Raw genomic sequence first — 20,635 nt, forward strand, 5'->3', positions numbered from 1 at the left:
CTAAGAACGAAAAAGTGTCTGTAAGTAGGAAAATAAATAAAAAATTGACCATATGTATATCTGAACTTCTTTTCTTCTTTTAAGTCATCTCACCAGAGACCTGCCATACGTTAGTTAACACACCGTATTTTGTTAAAAGTTATGGTCGAGAACATTCCTGTGCGTTGCACCCTAAGTACATTTTACGTCTGAAGATTTCTCTCCGCGTCCTATACAAGGCAGTAGGACTGATACTCGACCTGAGACGAGATGAAGGCGGTTATTTAATAGCTGTGGCGTCTCAGCGTGTTCACTCAAGGAGATGTGCGCCCCGGGGCGGTATCGGCAGACACATGATCCCGGCCTCAGGGGTGCGCGCCGGCTGAAAGCTTCGCCCAGCCGGTAAGGCGATGCCGTGAAAGTCTGTGTGGGCATGGCCGGGTTCCTTGACGCTCAGGCAAGAGCATTGCTTCCATCTCCGCCCCCGCCACGTGAATCCCGGGAAACTGAATACGTGCTGCTCGCTTTTAAAATGATCGGACAACAGCTGCTGCGTATCTATATCTACGGCCAATACCTTTCACACAACTGCAAAGTGCACGGCAGAGGATACTTAGGATATTAACACATGTGAGGATTTCCTCCCTTTGAAATGCATGTATCTCACAATTTCATGAAAGATCATCGATGCAAAGTAGATCGCGACACCTATCAACAAATCCTTTAACCCTAACCTTAAATTTATATCGAGTGAATTACATTCTCTCTTATACACAAGACAACAATCCAGTAATGGTAGTTCCTTTCTACATCTACATCTACATCCATACTTCGCAAGCCACCTGACGGTGTGTGACGGAGGGTACCTTGAGTACCTCTATCGTTTCTCCCTTCTATTCCAGTCTCGTACTGGTCGTGGAAAGAAAGATTGTCGGTTTGCCTCCGTGTGGGCTCTAATATCTCTGATTTTACCCTCATGGTCTCTTCGCGAGATATACGTAGCAGGGAGCAATATACTGCTTGACTCCTCAACAAAAGCCCGTACCGAGCTACTGAGCGTCTCTCTTGCAGAGTATTCCACTCGAGTATATCTATTATCTCCGAAACGCTTTCGCGATTACTAAATGATCCTGTAACGAAGCGCGCTGCTCTCCGCTGGATCTTCTCCATCCCTTCTATCAAACCTATCTGGTACAGATCCCACATCGGTGAGCAGTATTCAAGCAGTGGGCGAACAAGTGTACTATAACCTACTTACTTTGTTTTTGGACTGTATTTCCTTACGATTCTTCCAATGAATCTCAGACTGGCATCTGCTTTACCGACGATTAATTTTGGATGATTATTCTATTTTAGATCACTCCTAATGCCTACTCCCAGATAATTTATGAAGTTTACTGCTTCCAGTTGCTGACCTGCTATATTGTAGCTAAATGATAAAGGATCTTTCTTTCTGTGTATTCGAGGCACATTACACTTCCCTACATTGAGATTCAATTGCCATTCCCTGCACCAAGTGTCAATTCGTTGCAGGTCCGCCTGCATTTCAGTACAATATTCCATTGTTACAACCTCTCGATATACTACAGCATCATCCGCAAAAAGCCTCATTGAACTTCTGATGTTATTCACAAGGTCATTTATATATATTGTGAACAGCAACGATCCGACGATACTACGCTGCGGCAGACCTGAAATCCCTCTTACTTCGGAAGACCTCTCCATTGATTAGATTAGGTAGGTACCATACAATTGCTCTGAAACTGTATCTTAGAATTCCTGTAAGAAATCCATACTTCCAAAAATTGAAACCAGTTTAATTCATCTCCCATATTTTGCTACCATGAAGTGAACGGCTGCACTATGTGATCAAAAGTATCTGGACACCTGGCTGAAAATGACTTAAAAGTTCGTGGCGCCCTCCATCGGTAATGCTGGAATTCAGTATGGTGTTGGCCCACCCTTAGCCCTGATGACAGCTTCCACTCTCGCAGGCATACGTTCAGTCAGGTGCTGGAAGGTTTCTTACGGAATGGCAGCCCATTCTTCACGGTGTGCTGCACTGTGGAGAGGTACTGGTGTCGGTCGGCCAACGACTCAGAGCAGCGGCGTTTGCGTAGAGTTGTCAGTGCTAACAGACAAGCAGCACTGCGTGAAATAACAGTAGAAATCAATGTTGGACGTGCGGGGAACGTATAAATTATGACAGTGCTGCGAAACCTGGCGTTAATGGGCAACGGCAGCTGACTACCGGCGCGGCTGCTTTTCCTAACAACGCGACAACGCCTACAGCTGTCCTGGACCACAGATGACTGGAAAACTGTAGCCTTGCCATATTAGTCCCGATTTCAGGTGGTGGGGGCTGATGGTAGGGTTCAAGTGTGGCGCACATACCTCGAAGCCGTGAAGTCAAGTTGTCAACAGTTGTGCAAGCTTTTCACATGAATCATCCGAGTACAGACGGAAGCTCCACCAATGCACAGTCCTTTTATACCTTGCGTATGCGATACTACGGCCATCTGTATACGAGCATATCACTGTCCCATGACTATTGTCACCTCATGTATGCAATGTGAAGCGACTTCTACACTGCAGGATGTTGTTGTTGTGGTATTCAGTCCAGACATTGGTTTGATGCAGCTCTCCATGCTACTCTATCCTGTGCAAGCTTCTTCATCTCCCAGTACCTACTGCAACCTACATCCTTCTGAATCTGCTTAGTGTATTCATCTCTTGGTCTCCCTCTACGATTTTTATCCTCCACGCTGCCCTCCAGTACTAAATTGCTGATCCCTTGATGCCTTAGAACATGTCCTACCAACAGATCCCTTCTTCTAGTCAAGTTGTGCCACAAACGTCTCGTCTCCCCAATTCTATTCAATATCTCCTCATTAGTTACGTGATCTACCCATCTAATCTCCAGCATTCTTCTGTGGCACCACATTTAGAAAGCTTCTATTCTCTTCCTGTCCAAACTATTTATCGTCCATGCTTCACTTTCATACATGGCTACACTCCATACAAATGCTTTCAGAAACCACTTCCTGACACTTAAATCTATACTCGATGTTAACAAATTTCTCTTCTTCAAGAACGCTTTCCTTCCCATTGCCAGTCTACATTTTATATCCACTCTACTTTGACCATCATCAGTTATTTTTCTCCCCAAATAGCAAAACTCATTTACTACTTTAAGTGTCTCATTTCCTAATCTAATTCCCTCAGCATCACCCAGCTTAATTCGACTACATTCCATTATCCTCGTTATGCTTTTGTTGATGTTCATCTCATATCCTCCTTTCAAGACATTGTCCATTCCGTTCAACTGTTCTCCCAAGTCCTTTGCTGTCTCTGACAGAATTACAATGTCATCGGCGAACCTCAAAGTTTTTATTTCTTCTCCATGGATTTTAATACCTACTCCGAATTTTTCTTTTGTTTCCTTTACTGCTTGCTCAATATACAGATTGAATAACATCGAGGATAGGCTAAAATCCTGTCTCACTCCCTTCCCAACCACTGCTTTCCCTCGATGCTTATAACTGCCATCTGGTTTCTGTACAAATTGTAAATAGCCTTTCGCTACCTGTATTTTACTCCTGCCACCTTCAGGATTTGAAAGAGAGTATGACTGTCAACATTGTCAAAAGCTTTCTCTAAGTCTACAAATACTAGAAACGTAGGTTTGCCTTTCCTTAATCTTTCTTTTAAGATAAGTCGTAGTGTCAGTACTGCCTCACGTGTTCCAATATTTCTACGAAATCATAACTGATCTTCCCCGAGGTTAGCTTCAACCAGTTTTTCCATTCGTCTGTAAAGAATTCGCGTTAGTATTTTGCAGCCGTGATTTATTAAACTGATAGTTCGGTAATCTTCACATCTGTCAACACCTGCTTTCTTTGGGATTGGAATTATTATATTCTTCTTGAAGTATGAGAGTATTTCGCCTGTCTCATACATTTTGCTCACCAGATGGTAGAGTTTTGTCAGGAATGGCTCTCCCATGGCTGTCAGTAGTTCTAATGGAATGTTGTCTACTCCCGGGGCCTTGTTTCGACTCAGGTCTTTCAGTGCTCTGTCAAACTCTTCGCGCAGTATCATATCTCCCATTTCATATCCATCTACATCCTCTTCCGTTTCCATAATATTGTCCTCAAGTACTGCTGGATAATATGTTGTAAAAATTCAAAAGCATAAGATTCCCTGATGATTGTATAGATCAGTCGAAACCAGTCACACAATAAAATGCTTTTTTAGCGATCTTGATTTGTTAAGTTTCCTTCAGATATCATTCAATGTAGATCGCCGTAGACTGACCATTTTTATTTTTATTTTATTTTTCTAGCTACACCCCACGGTGTTACTCGCTGTTAAACAGTTATTCATAAAGAAATATTATTTACTACTCACGCTTATGCGCCATCAGTAAAGTTGTCCCCTGGTGTTGCCGAGGCGAGAGATAGTTGTGCTCCCGCGAACCATGCGACATCGAAAAAAAAAGAAATCAGATTTTGAGACGATGGGAGAATCTGACAGAATTCTTGTCCCTCACAACTCAATTTCCAGTTCTCGACGTTAATTCTTCTGAACCATCGAGACACCAGAAGCAGACGAAATCAACATAAAAAAATTCGAAGTCAGAGTTTAAGGTCTAGCGTTCTTAGCATTGACCGAAAATGTTTATTTTCAGTTTGTATTTTATTTATTAGTAGAACTCAGGGACAATAAGTTCGCAAAGTTTCAATGATGAGATCACATCCAAAGTGGCTGAAAAATAATTAAATGTGTGACACGACTCTCCTGCCAAGCCCATTTTTTTAAGCTACGCTTCAATACTAACTCCATGAACAACGATTTCTTGGATTACTTTCAAGCCAACTTTCATGGGACGCATATAGAAAACTGTGATACATACTCTTTCATTTTATAGATCACATGTGGCTCTGTTCTGTATCTTAGAAATGGTAACAAACTACCTGCTTTGTTTATCTACATGTACAACGATACTCTGCAAATCACATTTAAGTGGCTGGTAGAGGGTTCATCGAACCACCTTCACAATTCTCTATTATTCCCATCTCGTATAGCGCGCGGAAAGAACGAACACCTACATCTTTCCGTACTAGCTCTGATTTCTCTTATTGTATCATGGTGATCTTTTCTCCCTATGTAGGTCGGCGTCAAAAAAATATTTTCGTATTTGGAGGAGAAAGCTAATGATTGGAATTTCGAGAGATGATTCCGTCGCAAGGAAAACTCCTTTATTTTAATGATGTCCAGCCCAAATCCTGTATCATTTCTGTGACACTCTCTCCCATATTTCGCGATAATACAAAACGTGCTGTCCCTCTTTGAACTTTTTCGATGTACTCCATCAGTCTGTCCTGGTTAATGAAGAAGCTATTCCTGTCTTGCATTCTGCTACCGAATTTCATCTGCTACAATTGTCACAATTGCAACTTACAATGCCGTTCTTGCATTTAATGATGGGAACGTATTAGAGAAAATGGGCTGTAAGATAGGAAATTTCGCTCTAGAAATTTTGAGAAAAACTGATTTACTGTGCCTCTCTGCAGCTGAAAAGTCAGGTGAAGGCCTGGTAAAGAGAAGAAGGCAGAAAAGAAAAAGAAGAGAAGTCTTGAAGGGAATTAGGACCTTGAGTACAAATCTGGGGCCTTCTGAAGAGAAACATAATGAAAAAAATTCGCTGGAATTTTAAATTGCAATTCCTGAAATATATGTTTTCTTAAAGTGTATTTACCTCTTCCTCAGAACCTATGAAGTCTAGAATTATGCAATTTTGTACACTTACTTCTATAAAACCAATTGATTTCTAAAGAGTAGAAATTCTGAGTGTAAATTGAGATTCTGGGCAAATTGCGTGGAATTTTGCACGAATTTTATGTTATACTTACAGAATTATAATTAAAAATTTATTAAAATTTTCCTATTCGGTACAAAAAAAAAGCTTCATGAAGAAAGCTTGCTGTAAGCAAAGGGATTAAACAGAGAAAATTTTGCAGACATCTCTTGAATACTTTCTGAGAAAAAGGTACATACATTTTTAAATAATTTTTTTAAATTCCATATAAAAAAAGTTAAATACACACAATCCAAGAACTTAACGGCAAATGTGTTAATGCAGGGTACAAAATTTCATTGCACTATCTACACAACTGTGGATTTGATGCGTCTTTTAAATAGTGAACACCCTCCCTTAATGTTCCTTATAATATCACTATCCAATACACTGCGGAATACATTTCGTGTGCACGTGTTACATTGTTATGGAGTCTAGTGATGATTTTACCCTACAGGAATATTTCTACTCTTCTACATTTATGTACGTACTTTTCTCATTTGTCAAAACAGTTAAAAACTAATCTCCACGATAAACTTAACTCATTCATTTAATGAACATGAATGACTTCTCAGTCGCGTTACAGATTCCACGGGAGCAATAGTTACGTTGATCATTCCACGGAAACATGATTTTCTTCGGAATAAAAGGCAGCCTATGTGGTAATTCGGGCTATAGACTGTCCTCAAAGTTCATCCAAATCTGTACAACCAATTCACCGTGGGAGAGTAACAAACATACTAATTCGATGAAGAAAGAAAACAAGCAATTACTAGTTCGGTGTAACGGAACTTTAATGGTATTCGTGCATGTAACGTCGCCACTTGCACTCACGTGTGTTCCCGTTACCTCTTTCTGCATGTAAATCCATGACGTCAATTTGCAGTATAGCATTTAAATGACACCATCGCTGCGGACCTTCAGCCGTTATAGCAGCTATAAGATATGCATGACGTTCAGAGCCTAATACGCATCGGACGTGAATGAGATATGGATAAACACTTTCAGGATAGTGTAAACAATGTATTAATTACATTGAATCGTATTGCGTAGGACATATCAAACAATAAAAGCATTTTCACAAACATGATAAAGTTCTAAAACCGAAGAGTTAATAGCTTTTTCAAAAAAAAAATTATTGTTACATATTTTCCGTTATATTCTTTAAAGAAAACACACATGTTCTACCATACACTTTCTAAAGTAGGCTATGTTCTTCCTAAGCAGTCAGGCTATATCTCCATACCAGATTTCATTAATATCGGTGCAGGCGGTTTAGTCAAGAAAGCATAACACACGGAGTTACTTTCGCACTTGTAATATTAGTATGGATATGGGATTCTAATACTGTAAAATCGCGGCACGTCCAACATCCTTGTGATCCACGGGAAAATAAAACTACCACTAATGCTATTACTACTACACCATCACGAAGTTCGCAGACGAACCAGTTAGTTACAATGCTTCGGAAGATATTTTGCACACAAGGCTTCAGCAGTACTTCACAAATAACTGAGAGACCAAAATCTGATATCGGGCTATGTTTGGTGGTGACTCATATCGCTTTGTTCAAACACTGCATAGGACTTTTTTACTTTCCTGCTAGGGTGTGCTTCTTTGTAACTCTGCTATTTTGTTTGTTCCAGAATCTGAAGAACCAGATAATGACGACGAACTTGTGGGTCGAGCAGGTGAGTGTAAACCTTCATCTTTTCCTCTATCATATCTTATAGCTTGTCACACTGTCTTTATGAACAGTGCCCTTTCGATGCGTAAACATCATACAAATACTATGCTTTTTTGTCAGTTCCTGTCCCTACTGTAACCATTTGAGTATTCTCATGTTACTGGCATTCTTTAAAATCATGAAGACGACAAGGAAAAAATACGGGGAGCGAAGAGTTATGTTCAAATTGTGTAGAAACCAGACTGCAGTTATAAGAGCCGAGGGATACGATAGGGAAGCAGTAAATTGAGGAAGGAGTGAGACATACTACGATGATATTCAGTGAAAGTGGAAACAAGTAGTAAAGAAAACCAAGAAGAAATTTAGAAAGCTAAAAGAAAACAAAGAAGAAATTCAGAAAGCTAATTTAAGTTCAAGGGAGAAGAAATATGAAATCTGAGATTTAACGATGGAACTATAATACTGCCAGAGTCGGCGAAGGACTTGGGAGAACTGTAAAACTAAATGGATACCATTTTGATAAGAGACCAGTGTCAAGAAACACAAAACATAGTTCACAGTATAGTCGAATTATATTAGGTGATGGTGAGGGAATCATATTAGGAAATGAGACACTGAAAGATGAATTTAACTATTTAGGCATCAGAATAATTGATGACTGGAAAGGTAGAAACCACGAATGCAAACAGCAGGCAATGCGTTTCTGAAAAAGGAAATTTTGCTAACACTAAACGTAAATTTAAGTATTAGAAACTATTTTCTGAATTTATTTGTTTGAAATGTAGCCTTGTACGGAACTGAAACGTGGAAGATAAACAATCCACCCAAGACGGAAATGTCACAGTACAGAAGAAAGCTGGAGATTAGTTGGGCAGATCGAATAGGTAATATGAAATTGGGGTGAAAATATATTTGTGGCACAACCTGACTAAAATAAAGGACAGGGTGAAAGGATACACCCAGAGGAACCACAGAACTGTCAGTTTAGTAATAGATGGAAGTATGGGAGGTAAAAATTGTAGAGGGAGACCAAGGTGTGACTACAACTCACAGGTTCAAATGTTTGCAGGTTGCTGTATTTAGGCATAGATCAGGAGGCTGCACAGATTTGATTACCGTAGAGGCTTGCGTCAAACTAATAATTCAGAATTACGAACATAACAGCAGCATCAGCAGAGCAACACAACATATTCCCTATTAGGCTTTCCATTTGTGCTTTCCTGATGAGCAATCTTCTGATCACACATTTCAATATTTCACACTTCCTCAATTTCGTTATGCAGCTGTTAATGAGAAGACTGACTAAATAGTGACATAAAAGAAAATAGTGAACGTAACTGATGCATCCTTGGTTTCCCTCAAGCAAAAAGACCATTTGAATTACTTATGCGTAAACCTATTTGTACGATTAAACCCCGATTCTTTAAAGAATCGAGCTCCCATGTATAAAACAGCTGAAAAGTTCTGATTACTTTAAAAAATAGTTAATGTAAGTGAGAGATAGTTTAGAAATGGTTTGCAATTATTTTCAAATTAGTTGGAAGTCGCTAAGTGGTCTTCTTAAGAAACGATGGTTGAGAATAATTTGGGTAATTTGCGACTCGTTTTAAGCAACAGACGCACCTCGTCTTTATGATGTCACATCCCATGAGGTATGTATTATACAATCTTATAACGTTACAGGTACATTGGGTGGTACATGTGAATACTGTGTAATGCGCGGTGCAGCTTTAGATTTACACCTTGTGTCGCAGCGGACAGATTAGAAAAAATTTACCTTTTCAATCCTGGGATACGCACTCGAATTGACAACGAACAATGGATGGTACATCGCGCTACATATGATGGAGATTGTCGGAAGATCAGTTACCATTTGTTAGATGAGCTACCTTTGTAATATCCTGGCCAAAAGTGTACTGCGGTTCTTTCTTTTTCAACGAAGAATTCACCAACGATGTAACTAATGGCTGATCTCTGAAGAAAGAGTGCCGCTGACAAACACAATACCATTCCGAACCTTGACACAATACTAATTCTGAAACTTTGTAAATTGTTAATATATCAAATAAAAATTGTCTTCTGGCATTTGAACATATATTCCATTCATCATCAATGAGAAGCATAATAGACGAACATCAATCCTTGCAAAAGTATCATATAAGTCGTATTTACGTTTTAGTATGTAAATGAAGATACTTTATTAAAGCTTGTTTCGCTACATATTTAAACTGGAAATCCCTGCTCGCTTATTTTTGTTTGTCTGGACTAATCTGAGGAATTACTGTTGTCGTCGTCGTCGGCTGATACTCGTATCCGAGTTTTCATTTCTCTCCTGAGATTTCCTTTGCCACGGTTCAGGCGTGGAAGTGTCGTTGATGGCTTAGCAATCCAATCCTAGCGTGGAACAGGCGGCCACAGACATTACAGCTGATGGAAGGTGGAGGACGTGGCTGAGCCTGGAGGAGTTTACGTCTCTGGCGTTTGTCATTCTCCATTCTTCGACGTTCCAGCTCAGTTTTGAAGAGCATTTGAGGTAACTGAGCGCCAGCGACTTCGGTCTTCTGCTATTGTGGACCATTTACTCGGATCGATGTTCAAGTTTTTCAGATTTTTCTTGTACTGATCCTTATAACGTTTGAGAGGGGCACCTCGTGGCCTTTTACCTGTGCTCACTTCGCTGTATAGCATTTGGCGTGGAAGTCTGTCATTTTTCATCCGCTGGACATGTCCGACCCATCTGAGTTGATGCCCAATGATAAGAGCTTCCATGTTATGCATTTTTGCTTTCTCTAGAACAGCCGTGTTGGATATGAAGTCATCCCATTTCAGGTTCATGATATATCTTAGCTTCTGTTGGTTGAAGCGTTCTAGTTTCTTCAGATCGCAGCGATATAACGTCCAGGTTTCGCAACCATATAGCAGGGTGGAAATGGCTACAGCTTTGTACACCATCAGTTTGGTGTACAGTGTTAGGTCTTTATTCAGGAAGACACGCTTTGTAAGACGACCAAATGCTACATGTGCAGCACGTAATCTATTCTCCACATCTTTTCCAGATGAGCAGTTGGATGACAGTATGCTTCCCAGGTAGAGGAAATGGTCCACTTGTTCCAAGAGTGTATCATAGATGGATATGCTGAAGTCAGGAACGGAGGAGCCAGGAGTTGGCTGCACCATCACCTTTGTCTTTGGAATATTGATGGAGAGACCAAATCGTTCGTACGCCCTGCTGAAGGAATCAACTGACAGCTGCAACTCTGCAGGTGAATGAGCTGGAGAGGCATTGTCATCAGCATACTGCAGCTCTGTCACACGAGTGGTACTGGTGAACCTTTTTGAATGGAGTCTGGACTGGTTGAATAATCCTCCATCAAACCTGTACTTTAGTTCTATTCCTGCATTGTTTACGGTTGTCTCGTAAAGCATAGCTGCCAGATACAATGCAAATAATGTAGGTGCAAGAATGCATCCTTGTTTAAGCCCACTTGTTATTGGGAATTCACCAGTCATTTCATTCTGGCAGAGGACTTGTCCAGTCATATCAACGTGGAGAGCTTCAATCAGGTCAACAAAATGTTCAGGGCAGCCGAAGCGTTTTAAGACCATCCACATGGTTTCTCTGGGAACTGTATCAAAGGCCTTTTCTAGATCGTAGAAAACATGTAGTAAAGGCTTTTGCTGTTCTCTGCACTTCTCCTGTAGTTGTCGTGCACAGAAGATCATGTCAATTGTCCCTCTTGAAGGTCGAAACCCGTATTGAGACTCAGGTAGTATAGTCTCTGAAAGTGTCTGGAGGCGATTTAAAAGGATACTGTTGTAAGGTGGCAGGATAAATGAAGGTCAGATTCGCACCTTACATGAGAGATTTATACATCGTAACGGGAAGGTGAATATGACACCTAACTTAATTTGGTGGTAATGAGCAAATTTGCCTATCAGTATGTAGAGCAAAAAGGGATGACACTCAATCGACAGTAATTAACACACCGTTCCTATAATGCATGTTTGAGCGGAAGGTGAAACAAGCAGCGAGAGGTGTTTTAGTCTGGAATTCAGAGGGACGAGGGCAGAGGCAAGGCTGCGCTACCGGGGGGTACCATAGAAACCACTTAAAGGGGTGTCCCAGGCGGAAAGTCAACGACCGACCAGGTGACTCAGGTGGGGAGAGCCCGTATAATGGTCTGAGGGAGGACAGGAAAGAACGCTTTTAGAAAACTGCGTTTCGGAATTCCATATGGATACGAACAAGACCAGTACCGCATTTTCGATAACATGTCTGGCAAGTGGTACACACATGAAAGAGTCAATGTACGCATTTAGGCATCTGGAATGGGCACAAAACGTCCGATTGGCGGAAACGCGCTGGGAAGGAGAAAAGAGCCAAAGTTTTGAGGCCATTTTATGGTAGGGAGAGTTTCCTCAAAATAAGAGGAACGCTTCTATTGGTCGAAAAAATCCGTGACGTGAAGAAAGAAAGAACCCAGGTGGGGAGACAGTTCCGCTATGCATAAGAAAAGACTGAAATTTTCGGCGACTCTTCTCTGAACTGGCGTTGAATGCAGAATTGCAGAATGGAGCGCATAATGCTCTGTACGACACAGATCAGTAATTTGTGTTCACAGCGGCTGATATCCAGCTAGAAATTAGCTGTAGCATCGTTTAGCTTCAACTGTGGAGAAACGAACCAGCCAATTAGCTACTCGTTCTTGCGAGAACTGAAAGGGCATTATAATTTGCACTCTGTTCCAAGCATGCGCGTGTATATCGCCACATTCTAAGACTAGGAATGAGTACGTGTCCTCTCGCATAACGAGAAACATAGGCAAAGTTTCTGCTGGAAAATTCAGCAAAGGTGTAATTAGTTTTATAGGGATTTCAGCGGAAGAGAGCGGCCTAGCAAACGACAGCTCATGTGCAGAGGTGTAAACTTGTTGATTCACCAGCTTGCGTCCAGTGTAAACTCGGGCGACCTTGGGTAATCTTTTGCTCAATTTGTCACGAACAAACTATCCACCGAAGACTTGACTGTCATCCTAAAAATAGCACCGAACTTCGAACCGGAATCGAACGATTTTCGTAGTGCTGACCAACATCATAACGTAAGTGTAGGAAACATTTTGTAAAGAAATTTCTAGATAAACTTGAATATTGTCGTGTTTAGGAAAATTTAACCTTCTGAGAGTTAATATTTAATATTGCTGTGTTTAGGATTATTTCACTTTTTGATGTTGACGAGATGCGTTATCCTGACAAGTTTTTTGTTGTCATGTTGAGAACTGCCTAAAATCGTGTATTTTTGTGCTAATATTGCGACATTAAACATGTCATTTCAACTCCTAGAATAAGTAAACCACGAATATTGCACCTTACACTGTAGAGATTCCGATGTGCTCCTGGAGTTATTGGGACCATTGTGTTGCCAGTATCGCTACCGATGGCGGTCAAAAATCGTCGAAACTTTCGATTCACAAAGTGGATAAACTATCTGAATATGGAATTAAGTTTAAATAGAACCTTCAATGCGCGAATTGTACTCGCGCTTGGCCAACTTTTTAGTCTCCAACTTCCTTCATGCTGAATCAGTCTATAACATGCTTGGCCACCATTTGTGCTTCTGGAGCAAGCTGGGGCTCTACGAGAGCAACCAAGTCTGGTCAGCGGTATTCAGAACTCGTGTGTGAGTGAGATGTGTGCACTAAAAGCAGCACACATTGGAAACTAAGGAAGACGTTATACGAATTCGTATCCGGAAGAACAAACACCACACATTCATATGGCTGATTGGCCTCGATGGGCAATGAATTCACAACCTTCAGTGCGGATGGACGCTTGAGTTCGATCTCCACTGGGAATCTAAAGATAGCGGTCGTGGAGAACATGGATGCGGAGTGCGGATACACCATACTCATCTGTCAACTCAAGTTGGAGGCACTGAAAAGCTATAACCGTATACAATTTTGCTTCATCCGTTTTCCTATAGATGGCAGTATCGGAAAGTGCCAGTGCAGGTGGTAAGTCATAAGTGTCATCCAATAAGCTTAGGCTTTTGTAAACATAGTGCCACCAAAATAATTGGTCGATTTGTGATTGCATCATAAAGTTATTCACGATTGAATATGTCAACTTACAAGCCAAATATTCTCGTCATTTGCGAGAAATTTTAATTTTCTGGTTTAAGGGGAGGTTTGCTATCTTTTGGTTAAAAAGATCGGTTTTTATTCAAATTGCATTTTTGGATCCGTGAAAGTGTTTAGAATCCCCCCTTGAAACAGTTTTTCCGAATACAACACGGAAATGTTTGTTATTCGCGGTTGAACAAAAAAATGCACCTGCCCGCAATCGGCCTTATTCAAGCACCAATTTTTTCTTTTTCTTTCGGAGAACGAGTTATTGTACCGGTGCTTGGGACGATACACACAAAATTAAAATGAAAGTTTGAACGCGTGTGTTTGGAAGTTAGCCCCAAAGCATTTGCATTCTGGTGCGAAGACTGAGGAGATTGCGACTTTTCCTGGCAGTGAGGAGCTCAGCGAAGGGTATTCATCAATTCTGAAGACCATGACAACGATGGACGTCACCATGGGACTCTACTCGACGCAGTTCGCCAAGCATTCGAACGACCACCGGATTAAAGCGGCCGAAAACCGCTCGTCACCAGCCGTACGAGCGGCTCTGGAGCAGCGCAGGTTGGCCCAGATCGAGCAGAACGCCCTCTTTGAGGAAGAGGAAGGACCAGTTTATGGACCCAGAATAGCAGATTGAACGTACGTTGCATAATATTGCATTTATATATATTCAAAACTTCAAACCCATTTTTCTCGAAACGACGTTTTTTTTATCGCGCGGTATGGTAACTTCAAATCTACTGAACCGATTGGCATGATTCTTTGTTTCCAACAAAGCTAACCAAAGTGTTCAGGAGTTGTACCACTTTTATTCCGATCCATCACCTACAAACATTTTTACTTTATTTTTGAAATATTGTGTGTTTTTCATCAATGTCCCACCTTAATGACATGGCGCCTCTCCTCAGATCTTTCAGTCAGGCGATACTCTCTCAGTGCAGAACTGTGATTGCTGCCGTTCACATAAAACAGTTTCGCAAACAGCGCACGGTCTCTCTGCTCGATAACCACACTGTTCTCTCCAGATGACAGCATGGGTGTCATACCGTCATACAAACAGTGAACAGCACCAACCTGAGTGCCAAAATTGGAACTTTGTTTTTCGAGCGTAAATTGGTTCTGCATTAAAGTATTAGTACATCGACCATACGGTAGTTACAGCCGCCATACGATAGTTACAGCCCACACTGGGCCACTGAGTAAATAAGCCACAAGTGGCCCATCGGGACCGTCCGACCGCCGTGTCATCCTCAGATGAGGATGGGCGTGTGGTCAGCACACCACACTCCCGGTCGGTATGATGGTTTTGTTTGACCGGAGCCGCTACTATTCTGTCGAGTAGCTCCTCAGTTGGCATCACAAGGCTGAGTGCACCCCGAAAAATGGCAACAGCGCATGGCGGTCCAGGTGGTCACCCATCCAAGTACCGGCCACACCCGACAGTGCTTAACTTCGGTTATCTGAAGGGAACCGGTGTATCCACTGAGGCAAGCCCGTTGCTCCCTCTCTGAGTAGCTGCACTTTAATTGTAATCACGTGGTATTTTGTCGCACAATTTGGATGGCCATGTCAACCAGCGAGCAGCTGTCCGACATATGTAGTGTGTCACATAAGCAAGTTTATTGGGCCGTATTATGGTGTGGGAGGCGTTCACCTGAACACCCCTGGGTGCTTGGTAGTAATCGAAAGCATCGTGTCTTGTTTGAGCTGCCTGGACGCTGTTACGATTTACCTGCATACCGTCAGGCCTGATGTCTTCCCCGATGCCGGTGACACCATCCATCAGGATAATTCCATGTATCATAAAATCATAATCGTGCTAGAGTGCTACAGTCCTGGCCAAAATGTTCGCCTGATCTGCTCCCGGTAGAACACATGTGTGACAACATCCGGTGTCAGCTAGAAACCCAAAAACCAGTTTCCTAGAATTTACGGGTGTAGGCATCTCGTGGCACATACACGACTGGCCTTAAAAATTGCTACACCACGAAGATGACGTGCTACAGACGCGAAATTTAACCGACAGGAAGAAGATGCTGTGATATGCAAATGATTAGCTTTTTAGAGCATTCACTCAAGGTTGGCGCCGGTCGCCACACCTACAACGTGCTGACATGAGGAAAGTTTCCAACCGATTTCTCATACACAAACAGCAGGTGACCGGCGTTGCCTAGTGAAACGTTGTTGTGATGCCTCGTGTAAGGAGGAGAAATGCCTACCATCACGTTTCCGACTTTGATAAAGGTCAGATTGTAGCCTATCGCGATTGCGGTTTATCCTATAGCGACATTGCTGCTCGCGTTGGTCGAGATCCAATGACTGTTAGCAGAATATGGAATCGGTGGGTTCAGGAGGGTAATACGGAACGCCGTCCTGGATCCCAACGGCCTCGTATCACTAGCCGTCGAGATGACAGACATCTTATCCGCATGGCTGTAACGGATCGTGCAGCCACGTCTCGAACCCTGAATCAGCAGGTGGGGACGTTTGCAAGACAACAACCATTTGCACCAACAGTTCGACGACGTTTGCAGCAGCATGAACAATCAGCTCGGAGGCCATGGCTGCGGTTACCCTTGACGCCGCATCAGACAGGAGCGCCTGCGATGGTGTACTCGACGAGTAACCTGGGTGCACGAATGACAAAACGTCATTTTTTCGGATGAATCCAGGTTCCGTTTACAGCTTCATGATGGTCACATCCATGTTTGGCGACATCGCGGTGAACGCACATTCGAATCGTGTGTTCGTCATCGCCATACTGGCGTATCACCCGGAGTGATGGTATGGGATGCAATTGGTTACACGTCTCGGTCAGCTCTTGTCTGCATTGACGGCACTTTGAACAGTGGACGTTACATTTAAGATGTGTTACGAAATCCTTCATTCAATCCCTGTGGAACCCTACATTTCAGCAGGATAATGCACGACCAAGACTGCAAGTTGCAGGTCCTGTACGGGCCTTTCTCGATACAGAAAATGTTCGACTGCTGCCCTGGCGAGCACATTCTCTAGATCTCTCACCAATTAGAAACGTCTGCTCGATGGTGGCTGAGCAACTGTCTCGTCACAATACGCCAGTCACTACTCTTGATGAATTGTGGTATTGTGTTGAAGCTGCATGGGCAGCTGTACCTGTACACGCCATCCAAGCTCTGTTTGAATCAATGCCCAGGCGTGTTGGTTGTTCTCGGTACTGATTTCTCAGACTCTGTGCACCCAAATTGAGTGAAAATGTAATCACATGTCAGTTCTAGTATAATATATTTGTCCAATAAATATCCGTTTATCATCTGCATTTCTTCTTGGTGAAGCAATTTTAATGGCCAGTACTATACCTCCAGAAACCTGTCAAGGAACTGTCAAATACACACTTTCTGCGTTCCAAAGGCGGACCCGCACGCCATTAAGCAGGCAGACATGTAATTGTGACTCACCACTGTGTTTAGACGTTCTGGATATATGTCCAGATGTCGCGTGCACGTTGCCTGATCCTGAATATCGTCTGTGTAAGGAAAGTCATAAGCCAATGTCTACAGCTTGGGCGATAAGTCCCCGTACCCCTAATATCAAAAAATCGTTCAAATGGCTCTAAGCACTATGGGATTTAACATCGGAGGTCATCAGTGCCCTGGACTTAGAACTACTTAATCCTAACTAACCTAAGGGCATCACACACATCCATGCCCGAGGCAGCATTCGAACCTGCGATCGTAGCAGCAGTGCAGTTCCGGACTGGAGCACCTAGAACCGCTCGGCCACATGGGCCGTCTATCCCTAATACCGAATGCCGATTGATTTGATTTGTTTTAGAACATATACTTAATTATGTGTTAAGTGTCCAATATATAGATATGTTCTCCATCATGCTGCAAACACGATCCGTGTTCTTCTTGACTTATTTTTGAGCATATCTGGTGTTAGAGCGAAGTGAGTCCTCAATGGCATTGTGCAGTTCTTCGTCTGTAGCATAACGACGTGCAGATACCTGCGCATCAGTGACTCCCCATAACGAGTTGTGAGGTATGGTGATGCTGATGAACTATCCACCGTCCTGGGAAATGTTGGTCACGTTCAATCTCTGCGCCCGAATGGTAACAATAAGGTTTATCGTCTGAGACGTGAAACAGTATCATGAGTCATTGATCGAGGAGTCACACAATGACGTTCATCCACGCACCATAATAGTCGTAAGAAATACGCTTTACACCGCAACTGCACTTTTGTCCTTAAATGCGTGAATTTCACAACCCTCTTGTTTACTGAAGCCCAAGTCGTAGCAGGCAGTGCCGAAAATGAAACACATACAGCAGTATTGAAATTCAGTCAGACTGCTGAGGCACATCGAATGAGAAGTGAAAACTAAATTGACAGCATTTTCAGGATTAGACCCAATCAGAGCAAAAATTACAGTAAAAGAAAAAAGTAGTGGAAGCAAGAAGTGGATTTAAATATCTGAGGTATCATTTCAAGTAAACACAAAACAGACGATGTTATAATGTACTTTAAAGGTTTAAGCATTTTTCTGGTACAATGCGACGAACATGAAACTTCAACATTCGAAAGGATACTCTACTTAAACTGTTCAGAGTTATAACTCTTTTATTGTTGCTCACTAATCTTGCGGAGTGAACAGAGTTGGTTCAAAACACAACACCGTATGAGGCAAGACAATGGAAGTAAACGATGTTTATAGCGTTCAGTTTCTGTACAAAATCTAGAATGCGTCACGTCCAACATTCTTCCATCTACACTCAGTCCCAAGAAATTAGTATGGTCGACTTTTAGACCACCTTGTGACAGTAAAATTTCGCTTTTCCAAGAGTCCCCTTTCAGAATCTATAAATACGCATTGCGTTTTGTTGCAGCTAAGCATTAATCCGTTCTCTGAAAGCCACCTGCTCAGGTTATCAACTGCCCTTTAGCTGCATCATTTATGTTACGTTCCACGTCTTTTACAATGACACATTTATCATCTTCAAAGGAGAATTTTTACAATTCTTTGTCATGTGTAGACTATTGAGATATATCTATCTCTCGCCCAGCTAAAAATACCCAGCGGCTGGGAAAAAAGCGTAGGTGACTCTTGCGTACGAGAAGGATAAAAAAACGTTCCCGCAAAATTACAGACCAACATCCTTAACATCGCTTTGCCGCAGAATTCTTGAACATATTGCCTCTTCGAGTACAATAAATGTCCCAGAGACGGAAAAGCCCCTGTCCACAAATCAGCACCGACTTACAAAGCATCGCTTGTGCGAAACTCAGTTTGCCGAATGCACATGTCACTAGTTCTGAACGTGAAATATTTACGCCCATAAGCTCTGATGCCACGTTTAATATTTAAATATCAGTTTTATACAAATGTTTTAAGTAGCATACTACACACATCAAAAAAAGTTTTGCATCAGCTCGAGAGTTCCGAGAGTTCCAGAACCTGTCTGCACAGGTACTGGAATAGCGAACAACATAAACATCATTTGCGCCCTCTTTATTGCTCACGAAAACCACAAACTGCATGTTGTACCACCACAAAGCGAGACCTTCAGAAGTGGTGGTTCAGATTGCTGTACATACCGGTACCTCTAATACCCAGTAGCACATCCTCTTGCATTTATGGATGCCTGTATTCGTCGTGGCATACTACTCACAAGTTCATCAAGGCACTGTTGGTCCACATTGTCCCCCACCTCAACGGTGATTCGGCGTAGATCCCTCAGACTGGTTGGTGGGTCACGTCGTCCATTAGCAGCCCTTTTCAATCTATCCCAGTAATGGTCGATAGGGTCCATGTCCGAGAACATGCCGGCCACTCTAGTCGACCGATGTTGTTATCCTGAAGGAAGTCATTCACAAGACGAGCACCATGGGGGCACGAATTGTGGTCCATGAAGACGAATGCCTCTCCAGTATGCTGCCGATATGGTTGCTCTATCGGTCGGAGGCTGGCATTTACGTATCGTACAGCCTCTATGGCGCCTTCCATGACCACCAGCGGCGTACATTGGACCCACATAATGCCACCGCAAAACAGCAGGGAACCTCCACCTTGCTGCACTTGCCTCCAAACACATAATCTGGTTGAAGGCATATGCGACACTCATCGGTGAATAGAACGTGATGCCAGTCCTGAGCAGTGAATTCAGCATGTCGTAGGGCCAATCTGTACCACGCTGCATAGACGATGTCCTGTGGCTGCACGAAAAGCATTACTCAACATGGTGACGTTGCTGTCAGGGTTCCTCCGAGTCATAATCCGGAGGTAGCGGTCCTCCACCGCAGTAGTAGCGCTTGGACGGCCTGAGCGAGGCACGTCATCGACAGTTCCTATGTATCTCCTCCATGTCCGAACAACATAGCTTTGGTTCACTCCGAGACGCCTGGACACTTGCCTTGTTGAGAGCCCTTCCCGGCCCAAAGTAACAATGCGGGCGCGATCGAACCGCGGCACTAACCGTCCAGGCGTGGTTGAACTACAGACAACATGAGCCGTGAACCTCCTTCCTGGTGTATGCCTGGAACTGATCGGCTGTCGGACCCCCTCCGCTTCTCATGCATGGCTGTTTACGAGGACATGTTTGGGCGGGTTTAGTGACATCCCTGAACAGTCAAATGGACTGTGTCTGTGATACAATATCCACAGTTAACATCTATCTTCAGGAGTTTTGGGAACCGGGGTGTTGCAAAACTTTTTTTGGTGTGTGCATATGTTGTTGTATCCAGCGTCAGATCTGACATTTTTTAAAAAAATTCTGAAATCTTAAGAGATAATCTTACAGTGGACGGCTACTACTTTTGTATAATAAATATTAAGTGGTTGTTAAATGTCAGAATCATCGACTCCCAAATTGACTATAGACAATGTGATTTTATGTCCTACATAGGAGACGGTTATAAAACCATGGTCACGGTTTACTAAACCTGTATTTTGCAACTGGTTGGCTGTTAGTTATAATCCATCGAAGCTCTTGGATGTGCAGTTGC

At 42.6% G+C, this 20,635-nt stretch overlaps 1 protein-coding gene across 1 annotated transcript in view; it reads left to right on the forward strand.

Moving 5' to 3' along the window:
• Positions 1 to 20,635, forward strand: part of LOC126428287 (acetylcholine receptor subunit alpha-like) — a 737,302-nt gene that overhangs the window by 303,708 nt on the left and 412,959 nt on the right. Inside the window, exon 2 of the mRNA XM_050090204.1 lies at positions 7,486 to 7,530. Within this exon, the coding sequence (XP_049946161.1) occupies positions 7,504 to 7,530 (27 nt within the window). The 5' untranslated portion in view covers positions 7,486 to 7,503. The remainder of the gene's footprint in view (positions 1 to 7,485; positions 7,531 to 20,635) is intronic.

This window comes from Schistocerca serialis, chromosome 12 (assembly GCF_023864345.2).
Source record: "Schistocerca serialis cubense isolate TAMUIC-IGC-003099 chromosome 12, iqSchSeri2.2, whole genome shotgun sequence".
In the NCBI taxonomy this organism is placed as follows: Eukaryota; Metazoa; Arthropoda; class Insecta; order Orthoptera; family Acrididae; genus Schistocerca; species Schistocerca serialis.